Source organism: Camellia sinensis, chromosome 4 (assembly GCF_055761805.1).
Source record: "Camellia sinensis isolate YWXY chromosome 4, ASM5576180v1, whole genome shotgun sequence".
Lineage (NCBI taxonomy): Eukaryota > Viridiplantae > Streptophyta > Magnoliopsida > Ericales > Theaceae > Camellia > Camellia sinensis.
This window is the reverse complement of record NC_138964.1, coordinates 196506479-196520440: the sequence shown is the minus strand read 5'-3', so window position 1 is coordinate 196520440 and position 13962 is coordinate 196506479. Positions and strand designations below refer to the sequence as shown.

The 13962-nt window shown below is 34.3% G+C and overlaps 1 protein-coding gene across 1 annotated transcript; it reads right to left on the bottom strand.

Moving 5' to 3' along the window:
* Nucleotides 1-3846: 3846 nt before the first annotated feature.
* Nucleotides 3847-13658, bottom strand: LOC114300277 (beta-1,4-xylosyltransferase IRX14). Its single transcript, XM_028245148.2, has 3 exons — nucleotides 12500-13658; nucleotides 11847-12404; nucleotides 3847-4519 (listed from the first exon to the last, which is right to left on the bottom strand). The coding sequence occupies exons 1-3, from the start codon at nucleotides 13219-13221 to the stop codon at nucleotides 4285-4287; spliced, it is 1515 nt and encodes a 504-aa protein (XP_028100949.2). The 5' UTR covers nucleotides 13222-13658; the 3' UTR covers nucleotides 3847-4284.
* Between the last annotated feature and the right edge of the window lie 304 nt (nucleotides 13659-13962).

The following is a 13962-nucleotide window of genomic DNA, read 5'->3' as shown; positions in this document are numbered from 1 at the left end:
TTATAATAGAAAGGTCACCGCTATGATAGTGTGTTCATATGAATCAAGGCATACTTATGATAAGTGCACTAATACCACAATCACAAATAACTATTCTAGTGCAAATATCACATGCGAGTGTTTATCTAATAAACCATTTTCATATAAGTCTACTATGCTCCCCAATTAACATATGCAAATATCATCAGCCTACTAGCAACAAGTCGACATCAAGTGAAGTAGTGCAATCAAGTGAAGCAGGTATAAGTATGAATTATGAGCCAAATAGAAATGCACAAAAGAAAATACCCTCATCCCCCAACTTGAATATGACATTGGCATCTATGGAAACAAATGCGAAGTAAATATTAAAGAGAGAGAATATTACCAGACATTGTAGGTGTACATCCAGCAAGGCGCACACACTTTTTTTTCTTTTTTTTTTTGGTGACTGATATACCACACTAAAAACACACAAAATAATTAATAAATAAATAAAACTAAAATCCTCAGGTTTCCTCCCAAGAAGAGCTAAATTTATTGTCTTCAGCCAAATATCAACACAAACTTATTTTCGCATTTTCTTCCAATTTATGAGATATAGGTCCCTGTAACGAAAATAAATCAACTCGTCCAACAGTGCCGGACTAGGTTGTAAATGAATTGTGGGAAGAGGATTCACGGAGTGGAGAAATATGTCTGTGAAAAGTATAGTGTGTATAGTAATCTCATGGGTGGACACAATAAGATCAAAACCAAAAATAAAATCCCACCCATACTGATTTACTTTATCACTATAAGTTTCTACAATTAAGTCCCTTTCAATTTCTTCCACATGAAAGGCCAAAACTGTGAGGAGAGTTTCTGTCATATCTATGGGTGTAACGGTAGGCTCAAGTGACAAAAATACTAACTCCATATCAGTTATTGGATCACTGGAGAGATGTGTGGTGGCTTCACTAGGTTCAATTTGCAGCTCTTTTTCAAATATCTCACAGCATGCACTCTTATGAAAGTCTTGAATGAGTTGGTCAAAAGAAATCCACACCTCAGGTGGGAACATTTCAAAATTTTTAGTTGACCACATTGTGTCTACAAATTGACTTGTTTGAGAGTTCAACCAACTGTAAAAGAAAGTAATGAGTTGAGTCATTTTGTAGCCATGTTGTGGACAAGCATCTACATAGCTTTTTTATCGTTTCCAACAATGACAAAATAACTCATCCGCTTCCTGAGTAAAATTTATTTATTTATTTATTTTTTTTTAGGAAGGATAAGGTCAGATGGAGGTTGTGATTCTTTCCATTTAAAATAAACCAACATATTTATCCAATTCAAGGCTGACAAGAACGGCGCCCGTGCATACACCACTCACACACACTCTAAGTTCCGACTCTTGTGCACTAGTTATGAAAGCAAAATACCAAAAAGGAAAAATACTCACAGCGGTTTAACGAAAACACTTTACTCGTCTTGCGGGTACTTGACGTGTAGACCGTTGTCTCCAATTTCCACTTAAGCTCTTTTTTTCTTCTTAGCACTTTGGTGCTTTGCTTGCGAGTATTTACTTCTTTTTTTTTTTCTTTTAGTACTTTAGTGCTGCAATTTGTTTTTAAAGCTCAGTTGTGCTCCGCTTGCACTTCAGTGATAGCTCCACTTACAAAAACTCTGCACACTTAGCAACACGAAAACATAATATCCTAAACTAAAAATTAAATAAGAATATAATTTTAAATTAATTAATTTCGCCAGAAATCCCCGACAACGATGCCAAAATTTGATGGGCCATTTCACACACCAAATATAAACACTAAACTATACCAAATTCCTTAGAATAATGGTAAGTCCAAGTATCGATCCACGGGGACAAATAGAAAATTAAACTAATTTAATTGTTAAATTCCTAAATTAATTTTGATGAAAAAGCTGATTGTTCATAACCTAATAATAATTAAATTAAATAAAGCGATTAAACTAGCGATTAAAATTGAAATTGGAATTACTAATTGTGAAAAAACTTAGGGTAATGAATTCACCACTAATTACATAAATAAGGTTTCAATTTGAAAATCAATTATGCTATGGTTCAAACTAAATAACACTTCGCAACTACAAGTTCGAAGCATTGATCAAGAGAGTTATTACGTTCAATGTACAAGCACAAACCATCTCAAATAGTACGAGTCGTTTGCTCTAAACTACGATAGCAAAACGACTCATCCCTCGTAGTATGGCTCGTCTCATACCTTGAATGTGAAATAAAAGAAAACTATTGTATGGAAAGCATTCAACAATCACAAAAAGCCAAATACTCAAAGAAATAATGAAAAATAAATATTTAAAACTTTTTAAACACCATACAATTGTTCAAACCATTATATAAAAGAAAATAAAAAAGAAAACATATTTACATAGCTAGGGTTTCATCAAAACCCTAGAATGATGAGCCTAGCCACTCATGGAAGAGTGGGAAGAGGTAGAGCGAAAAGAAGCCACCATGGGAGACCTTCTTCAAGCTTCAAGTTATTTTTCTCCAAACCCTAGCCCCTCTCTTCTTGGAAAAAATATCAGAACCCTAGGTTAGCCTATTTTTCTTCCTTTTATTCTCAGCAGAACAAACCCAAAATTCTGCGCATGCATCCTTAGGTGGGCCACTCGAGCGGTGGGAGCTTGGCCGCACATGCGGTGAGGTGGCTGGCTTGGATTTTTCGCTTCTTGCTTGGAGAATCTACTTTCGTGCCCTTTTTGATTGAATTTGCATATTTCCTGCCAAATCTGTACAAGTGCACAAAACACATCATTTTCACCAAATAAACAAAATTAAAAGACTATAAATGTAACTGAAGCAACCTCAATGCGGTACCTTTCGGTCTACATCAACAAATTTCAATCTGTCGTTGAAAATTAGTTGTGGCATTTTTAATAGTGTATAATGGAAAACGTCATTAATTATCATAAGACCTATTGGACAATAAGTTCACTTAGTATGACCTATATATAAGTTCCCCATATATATAAACACCGGAACAAATCATATTTTCTTATCCATTCTATAAAACAAAAAACGATTTGCTTCCGTATTTATAGTTGTCTGATAGAGTTGATTTTTTACGCGAATAATTTTTACTATGAAACTTACAAAGTAGACCGTTCAGATCATTTGTATGTGGCCAAGTTAAAGCCTACAGGAAGGGTATAAACGAATGTCAAGAGATGAAATATGGAGATGAGCTTATCCCTAACTTATACCTATTATCTTATAAAATTATTAAAAGGGTAAATATTATTTTTTTAAAATGTGATATAATCATATGATTATTGATGTTCAATCATGTTTAACAAATCATACAAATTCAATAATTTAAATCAATAAAGTGAGTCTCAAAATGGGATCATCGAACCCACCAATACTCTTCAATTAAAATTAATGTTGAACGTAACAATAACACATCACTAACCACAAAATAATCATAAATGGAAACTGTGATCCCCCGCTGCAAAGCGAAATTGCTTATTAAATAGAAATACTACCCCGTGACATTACTATCACTGTTATATCTAACATATATATACACATGCCAAACTGAAGAGAAATTAAACCCTCTTTATTTCTCCATCTTCCATCCATCCAATCAAGGAAAATTAAACCAAAATCCAATCAACAGAAGCATATAAATTCTTTTCTGAAAAAAAAGCATATAAATTCTGGGTGATTCAACAGATGAGCATTAGTTTCTTTTTCTTTTCTTTTTTTTCCTTTTCAGCTAAGGTAGAGAGTCCAAAGATGGAAAATATGGAAACCATTGGCTACAATTTGCATAAAATACAACAAAGCATTCTTGTTATCAAAAAACAAAAAAGGCATTCTTGAAGTGAAATAACTCTTTATTACAAGTATTGTTTCAGCCAAATTCAACAACACAAACCTATGATTTCTATTCTGAAAATTATGTATAAAAACTTTGACATATTGACTACAAGTAAAACCTGGAAAGCAGCCGACACGGCAGAACTCAGTTGACACTCAACATAGCACTACTGCTTCATGAAACTAAAATATCGATCGATCACCCAAATGAAAAAATGAATTTAAAAAAAAAAAAAGAAAAAAAAAGAAAAAGAAAAGAAAAAAAAAAAAAGTGGAAATTAGGCGCAACAGAAACCAGAACGGACATATCAACCGGCCCACTGTAACACATGCCTTCCTGTATGTACTTGGTACGGATATTGGCTTCGTCTTCAAATTTGTTGAGGCCCTATTTCACAGAACTGTATATTTCTTGAACGTCTTTGGCTAACAAAGTCTTACTTTTCTCCAGAATGCCTAGCTGAGACCTGTGTGTCTACCAATCTTGCTTCACGCTTTCTCTTACTTCTGGAGGTGCGTTTTGATCTGCGTGCTCGAGTTTTCATAATATGTTTCTCCCTGTTTTCCTCGATTTCAATCCTTTTTTCATTAGCTGGAAGTTCAGGAGGAGAATCTGGCCATGGTGTGCGTTTTGCCGGGACAGTGACCTCCAATGGGGGATCAATGATCCATCTGTATGAAACAAAAGATAATACTCAAATGACATGCAGAGGCAAAACTGATAAAGTCTAGCTAATGCGAATAAGATAATAAATATTGTTTCATACTTGTATGTAATATTACTCGGATTAATCAAATCGGGACACACACCTCGTATGAAGTTAAGGGCAAAATATTGAACACACATTTCAAGCTTGAACACACTTTTTGATAATTACTCGAATAACACAGTAAAATAATTTGACAAAATCTTAAGCACCAGATTATCCACAAAAATGCATGCCATTACTAAGTTGTGGATCTTTTGCGGTTTTCGAAGTATCAAACTGGCAGCATATCACAGAACAACATAAATCTACTAGTTTATCAACTAGAGCTGATAATAACAATAATGGAATTCAATTCACGGTTGAGATAGTTTGAGAAGCAGAACTTGTATCCCATTGGCTACCAGATGCTCGGGACCACACTCTTCTCTATCATGGGTATTTTTGGTCTTTTTACACTTGTGAGAGAAAAAGTATGTGACACCAACATTTCCTGGTGTGCGGCATTATAATTTTCCAAAAAAAAAAAAGGGAAAAGAGTAAATGTATGATGAAATTACAGTTAGCTACTCTATTTAAAATCTGCCTCAAATTATGGTCATTGTTTTGTTGTAAGTCAAAATATTGCAATTATATACACAATGAGTCAATGACACATAATAATTACCAACTACAATCAAATGTGACCCATACTATGGCTTAACCTTTGAGATGAGCCATCAAATTTTAACTCTCTGAGAGATCTAACCAGCAAGGTAAGCCAGCTCCTTCTCTACGTACCTTCTCTAGAACAATTCTTCATATCTGTGAATGTTCAACAAATGGGAAGGCACAGATGGGTTTCACAACAAAATTAATGCCAATTTATTTGACATTGAACTCCATAAAATTAGGAATGTAACCGTAAAATAATGCATGTGATGGGGTTCAAATGAGCACTAGAATACAGAGACACACATCTATTGTGAGGCAGCCATTAGCACATAAGGAAAGCAACGTATATGGATGATTGTGTGTTTTATTTCAATAGCATTGCTTCCAGGTTAATATTGTGGTATTTTCCCTAGAACAAATAACTCTGTTAGCAAGGATCAAATTTTCGTTTTGGTCAACTCAGAAACGGTAACATGACGGAAGAAGATAAAAAAATTGGAAACATGAACCAAATAAAGTGTTATCTGTATGAGTTTTAAAAGCCAATATTTCAACAATTGAACACGATTGAGGGCTATACATTCATTTTAGACTAGAAAAAACTACACTATAATTAGCTAGTAAATGTCAATGTTGATCTACATTACACGGACTTGCCAGTTTTGGCAACATACCCGTGTCAACATGGCAACGTACCCGTGTCGACACGACATGGGTACGGGTGTAGAATACAGCAGGGATACAACATGGAGAAAGTGGATGCGGTGGCATACCTGCGATTAGGGCTGAGACTAGGGCTTCGATCGTCTTCGTCACTCTCTTCTCTCACTATCGATCTCGATCGTCTTCGTCTCTCTCTCTTCTCTCATTCTCAATCTCCTCTTCGTCTCTATTTTCTCTCTTATCTCGATCCATTCTCCGTTCTCTCTCTCCCTCTCCGTTTTAATATTTATTTTATATAATATAATTTATCATATATAATATATATAATATAATTTATAAATTATAATTTTTATCATATATAATATAATTTATCATAAACAATAATTTTTATGCCTAAAATAAAAAAATATTTATTTTATCATATATAATAAAATTTTTATTTATTTTTTTTAACAGAATTTATTATTTCTTAACATATAATAAATAAATAAAATAAATCATCTAATTGTTTAAAAGAAATCTATTTAAATCATATACAATTAAAAAAAATCTTAAAAAATCCATAAAATGAAATATCTAATTTTTATTTATTATTTATTTTAACATAATTTATTATTCCTTATTTATTATAATTTTTTATTTATAATATATAACATATCCCCGTACCCGTATACACATTTGGATCCATATCCACGTATCCTCAATTTTTAGTTTTGAAGTGTCTGACCCCCAGATATGCACATGCACCAGCACCCGATACCCACACCCGAGTCCGTGTAACGTAGATGTTGATTGAAAGTACTTGATAAGTAAAATAATGTCAAATATTTCATTCCTATATAAAACCATTTATATATTATATATGATTCCATATTTGATTATTACTGTATACGACTCCTTACCTGAATAGATTGGAAGAACACAAGACTTGATTTGGGTTAGTTTGATTTTGACTCCACGGTCTAATGGATAAGGCACTAGTTCATGGAACTATAAATTTTTGGGTTCAATCCCCATTCGAGTCCTAGACTACACAAGATTTTGAAAAGCGTTTGCAATCACCATAATAGTTGCGGTGACGCGGTAGCGGTTGCGGATGCGGAGTGTAAAGGTCGTAGCGTAATGGTTGCGGTAACTGAAATTGTATTTTTTTAATTTTTTGCACAATTTGAAGAAAACTTACCGATATGCATATATATATATATATATATTTTTTTTTTCAGAATCACATTTATTGGGGTTTAAAATAAATTTTGATCAACTTTTTTTAATTTTTAAGTATGATCCAATATATTTTATTTCAATAGTTAATGATTTTAAAATGTCTACAAATTATTTTTCACCAATACTTGAACTAACTAAATAAAAAATATTCACAATTATTAAATAAAAGGATTATCAAGTAAAAATTGTGCAATAAATTAATAAAAACTTATAAAGAAAAAAATTCATATAAGATTTTTTCTTTGAGTTTGGATCACTTGAGTATTTGTTCTTTTTTTGTAAGCTTTTGTTTTTTTGGAAAAAAATGAAGCTATTTAGAATATTGGAAAAGGGTGTAATGGTGTCTAACGAACCGTTACGGCCATTACGGTACAGCTACGGCCGTTACGTAATACCGAAATGGCTGTTACACATGTAAATTTCCGTTACACCGCTATAGCGGCCGTAATGGGTGGTGGTAATCACCACAACTATTACATAATGACGTTACGTAACGGTTGTGACCGCTTTTTAAAACCTTGCTACATACGCATTCATTAATCCAAAAAAAAAAAAAAGAGGTTCCATGTCATATAATATTTTACATAAAATTGTCATAATAAAGTATTATGTAAATCACAATAAAGAAGGATATTAGAAAAGATAACTTAATATTAATGTTTTTTTTATGGTTAGAGGCTACAATCTGTGGTTCTTTGGTGTGCCATAAACTTTCTTACCATGATCAAGGGAAATGATTCAGAGTAACTGAATCCAATATTTTAAAGAAACCCTCCTAGTAGCACACTTAATTTGCAAATCATGCACTGACAAGCCCTTCATTTAGCAATTTAACATTTATCTGTGTTTGCTTCATTTTACATGCAAGTGTTATGATGTATATGTATGTAATTATGTCTTTGTGCAACTAAATTTTCAAGTATATACATCAAATAAGTTAAGCTAAGGATGACCGAATTTTTTAGCCTTTACTTCATAACCATCTCGTAGCCAGTTAATTTGCTATCACAGCTAGCATGCTACAGTTGCCTTAATGGTTTAGCAAATAAACAAAGCTGCAGCCTAGAGTTGACTATCAAAAACACAAACAGCAACATGCCAACCCAGGCCACCTATTTCTAGCATCTTGCAAGTCCCATGCCAAAGTCCAAGCTATGGTTTTCATCTCCTTCCACACACCCAATTTATTAATTCCACATAATGTAAGGACTAGATGTAAAATGTTTTCATGCTGTGGGCAAGCACATATTGTTATATTTAGATTGTAGGGACAAACAAACTAAAAAAGACAGAGTTAAGGAATGAGTGTATTCTTGAATGGGTAGGAGTAGTACCGACAGAAGATAAGTTAAGAGAGAATAGATTGCGATGGTTTGGTCATATACAACGGAGACTAACAGAAACAGTAGTGAAGAGATGCGAAATAGTAACGGTAGATGCAATTGTTAAGGGAAATGACAGACCTAGATTGACATGAGCTAGTGTAGTAAATAGAGATATAAATCTCCTGAATTTGACTAACTAAATGGCTGTTGATAGAGTTGAGTGGAGAAGAAGTATTCATGTAGCCAACCCTTTTGATGGGACTTGAGACTTGGTTTGATTTGGACAAACAGATTGATGGAAAGGATAGATTATACAACAGTAGACTGGAAAGCAGGATTATTATTATTTATTTTTATATCAGTGGCTACCAGGAATATTGATTATTGATTAACTCGAAATCCATTAAACTTGGTTTACCTATCTAAGCTCTATCATATGGCGATAGTGTGGATAGCAAATTTTATTCACATTATTAGAGTCTGTTGGATCCTCCAAACCAGCAAGTGTGGGTACATTTTACATGTATGCATATATTCATATATTGTGTCCATATTTGTGGTTTAGAGAACATTCCTATGATTTAATCAGGATAAATCTTAATAATTACATCAAACTGATTGTTATCAAAATGATCCTCCAATATTTGATTCTACCAAAAGAAATATCACGTCGAAAAGGCTCAAACAAATGCAATGCTAGGGACAATGGTATATACATACATGCAATCATGTAATATAAAATAAGGTACTTCACATCATTCAAACCATAAAGCAAGGGCCGGTCAACTAAATCAACATGAACACTCAACCATCCATAATCTCATATACTGTCTATAGTCTAGACACGAGACATGCTATGATTCAGAAACATGGACATGGGGTGTCAAATATTGCTAATCTGGATGCTAGGGGCGTAAGAATTGTGTCTTTAATGAATGGATGGGAGCACCTGCAATCTATGTGGCAATGCCTACTTTGTGTGCATGTGTGTATGTGTTCATCTGGACGACTACATAACCATTGGGAGTTGTCTTGACTAATGAAATAACTAACATAAACTACATGACATGATCATAAGTTTTAGTATATCATAAATCAAAAAGTGAATAAATGAAAAACACACTATATTAGGTATTGCACCAAAGGGTTGCACTTGCATGTTCTTCTCACTTTGAATTTACTGAAAATGAACTACTTTATAAGACAATAAACCGGTAGGATTTTGCATGAACACATTTGATTTTCCAATTGTAGATTTGAAGAAGGGTCCTACCAATTATGGAATAAGTTTTGGTCTTAAAAGGTTATAAATTGGCATATAGGTTGGGTGAGATCAGGGGGAACGTGACTTGCAAAACTTGGGCTCCTCTCACCAATTAAGGTAGATTTCTCCTAAGGTTTGGAGAAAATACGACAAACCCCTATTCTACCATAATTACACGACCTCCCTTTTAGTAAAGCTAAAGAACTAGAAGACACAAAGTTGAATGCGGTAAAATATACATTTCACTTTAAACAAGATGACTACATCATTTTTCCATCCATATGACTAACAAATTATTGATGACAAGGGAGCCAAGAGTTATGTAAATTAAAACCTTAAGGTAGCAATGTAATTATGCCAAACTTGTGGGGCTTACTATATTTTCTCCAAAATACTGGGGAGGTCAATGAAATTTACCTTTATCTTTATTATAAACATTGATCCTGCAGAACACAAAAGTGAATCTAGAATGTCTAAAAATGCTTTAAAAAGATTGATAATCTAAATGAAAACTACTTTAATAAGATCAGAAGCCAAACAAGAATGGCTATAACCATGGAAAAATTCTGGAGGACCAGATGATTGGGTTATGACTTTGCAAACTCTGTGTCTAATAGTCATTTCAACAAAATAAAACATTAAACAAGTACTGCATTTGACTGCTGCCTCATGATATTCTAACACTAAATCATTCTAACTTTGTACCCACACAAAAAAGCTCTTCCAACATCTCTATTCTTAAAATCACTTCAGATCATGCTTCAATAGCATGACTGACATTTAGTTTATTTTGTCCACTAGTGTAAATTTCCAGAAGGGATCACAGAATAATGTGTAAAGCTGACATTCCCTATTCCAATGCATTTTGTACACCTCTTATCTAAACTTCCAAAGTATTTCCAGTTTATTGTCAGTCAAACTGGAAGGCATGCAAAATAGAGAAACTTGAGATGAGCAAGCCTCAAAACTTTTGGAAAGCATTTGATTGAATGAGATTCCCATATATTTTTCAGGTAACATTTTAAAACTGACTTTCGTTCTTATGCTTAGTTTTTCTATTAAAAAAAAAATATATATATATATATATATGCTTAATTGGCCTTGTTTTGGAAGTCGGCTGTTTTAGTTGGCTATTTGACTTTTTAACTATTTTAACTTAGCTAAAATAGTTGTTTTTGAGAAGTTGGTTGGTTTTTTTTTTTTTTTTTTTTTTGGTAGTTGACTTGATGGTTATTAGGGAAAAAGTGAAATGATTATAAGTTGAATATGACATTTTGTCTTATTAGTTATTTTAGTCTATTTTGTCTTTTTAGTAGGCTATTTTAACCCAACTCTCTTTTCAAACAAGGCTATCATTCAGCAGTGCCCCATTTTTTGAAACATAAAAGGGAAATTGCTAGTGATAGTTCTTTATATTCTTCATCCTCCGTTCAAGTGTTCCTCAGTTCTAGACATATGGAAAATTCCATCAAGGAAAACTATTCAAAGAAACAACTAGTAAAAACTCACCTATATCAAAGTTACACAAATATGACCAGGCAATGCAAAAATGAAGCATGACATAATTTGGGAAGACAGAAGTGCATGAAACAATTACTGGTACCAATGAAAAACATCAGGGTCTGTCAAGGCCCTTTGGTAACTTCTTGTAACCACTATCTGTTAGAGGCCTCCACAGAAGTTGAACAATAGATTAGTTAGATTTGGTCTGTTCCATTTCATATTTCTAAGAACTCACATTTATCTGCAGTTAGGTTAGACACAATTGAGTGTCATTGTAATATCTAATTCTTGGTGTCGCTTCTTTGAAGCCGTGTTGACCCAGGGTCGTGTCTTGAATGCCATTGTAATATCTATTTTTTTGGTATAAACCTAACCACTTACCTACCCAAAAGAGGAAAAAAATAAAATAAAAAAATAAAAAATAATTGAGCATGTATGTAATGGGAAAGCATGTACACGACACATTCAATTATTAGTAAGTACAACTACCATAAAGAAAATATTAGAAAAGCAATGCAGATTCCAAATGGGTTCTACCACAAAGCTAATTAACATCATTATTAACCCAATATATGATAGAATAATCATGTGTCGATTGAGTTAGCATCATTTAGAAAGCAAAAATATTGACATAACAAGAGTGATAGCAAATGACTAACCTGGCAGGAAATTTGCTATCTGCACGAGCTTCAACACGGAGCCACCACAGCAAAACCTTGCGCCCACAACTGCCCAGAGGCTCGACCACTGAAGGGTCCTTCAGCAAAGATAATGGACTCTGGATATCCTCTCCATCCCCAGCTATTGAATCTAGATCCTTAACCCATTCAGGCTTATCTTCACTTTCCCTCCAGAGCAACCTGGAATTCAACACAAACCCAGCCCACTCCATCTTCCTGGGCAACACAACTGCCCTATCACCAATATAATTCGCACTCCTCCCCACATATGGCAATGAATTAAAGGTGTGCCAGCCAACCAACTTGTCTGATGAATTACACGCTGGACCTTGAACTGGCATAGGCGAGTTCTCTACATCTTCTTCCTTGTGAACTACTGCTAATTCTTCATCAGAATTACTCGAATGAACAAGAATGCCAACCGATACAGCGCCAATCCATTTCACCTTTTGGATCTCATCAAAAAGCTCCATACTATGCATATTACTATCATCTGCAAACATCACAATCCCATCTAGTTTCTCTTCTCTCACAACTCTGCTCCATCACAAACCCACTGCATTAAATTCAATCCTAAACAATAATCCCAAAAATAAATGCAATAAATTAAAGAATTAGATCCTTTAATTCACCTCAAAGCTTGAAGTCGCATCCGAACCTCCATCTGATGCCGATCTTCCCAATAAATTGGCATCTTCTCATCTATTGCAATGTGGATAACCCTAAGCCCAGACTTTGCAAGCAACGAAGCAGTCTCGTTGGTTCTTCCACCAGCTTCAACAACAATCCAGATGAGATCGTAAGGCAAATTCATCAAAGAATGCATCAATCCAGTAAGATGAAGAGTCTGGAAAGTTCGAACATAGGTGGGAGTGATAGCAATCACAGTTCTAGGGTCTTTGATTCCGTACTGAAGCCTCTGTTCTCTCTGAACCCTCTCGATTATCCGATGAGCTTTCATGACCTCCACTGGATTTGGATGCGGCCATGGCCGAATCAAGATCCCGTGCCTCCCAACCACTACTCTGCTACTCGAAACCACGACGGTTCCATTCGGCGGCGACGAAGATGATGAAGAAGAAGGGAGTGTGGTCTGAAGAGTTAGGGCATCGGCGGAGAAGAGATTGTTGTTGCTGGTAGTGGTGGTGGTGGAGAAGAGGAGGAAGAAGATGAGGCGAGAGAATCTGAACCCTAGGACGAGGCTGATGAGACAGCAGAGGCCGTGGAGGACTAGCCAGAATACCGCTGCCGGAGATTTGGATCCGCCGTCGATTGAAGGCTCCAACGGCGGTGATCCTCTGAAGCTGTTGCTCCGGCGGTTGGTGTAGCTCTGCTGGAGCGCCGACAGCTTCATTTTCTTTCTCTCCTCCGACAAAGGGTTGAGGAATCCGCGCAGATGGTGTGAACTGGTTTGAAATTGGGATCTGAATTGGGTGTTTGGAGAGAGAGAAAGTGAGGAGGAAAATGGTGGGTGGTGGAGTGATAGTTTAATGTGTAGTTTAATCAAAAAGATTTCTTTGGGTTTACGAATGAATCGCTTGCTTTGTAATTGTCTGCTTGTATTTTACTCCATCTATACGTCTACATATACAGAGAGAGATAGATTCAACGATTTCATGCTCGAATTCGGACATGAAGGTTGGTTTTGTTAAAAAACAGTAGAAAATCTAGGGCCTTGGTCTCATTTACACTACAAATAATTATATACCTATGATTGAAAAATTTTAATGGGGTAGTTACATTATTATTCACCTTCTAATTTTCACATAATTTTATTTTTATCTCATTAATATAGAAAATTGGTCTCATCTCTACAAATACTTATGATTGAAACATTTTAATGGGTTAAATTACATTATTCACTTTCTAATTTTCACATAATTTTATTTTGGAAAAATTATAAGTAAATCTTGAGAATTTTATTTTTTTAACCAAGTAAATTTTAATTTTTTTTTATCAATTCAAATTCTAATATTTTAATTTATTTTTAATATAAATCATTTAGCTATTTTATTTAAGTAAGCTGATGAAAAAAATATTTTAATTCTTAAACTTAATATAAATATATATATAATGCTTAAAATTTCTTTTTCGT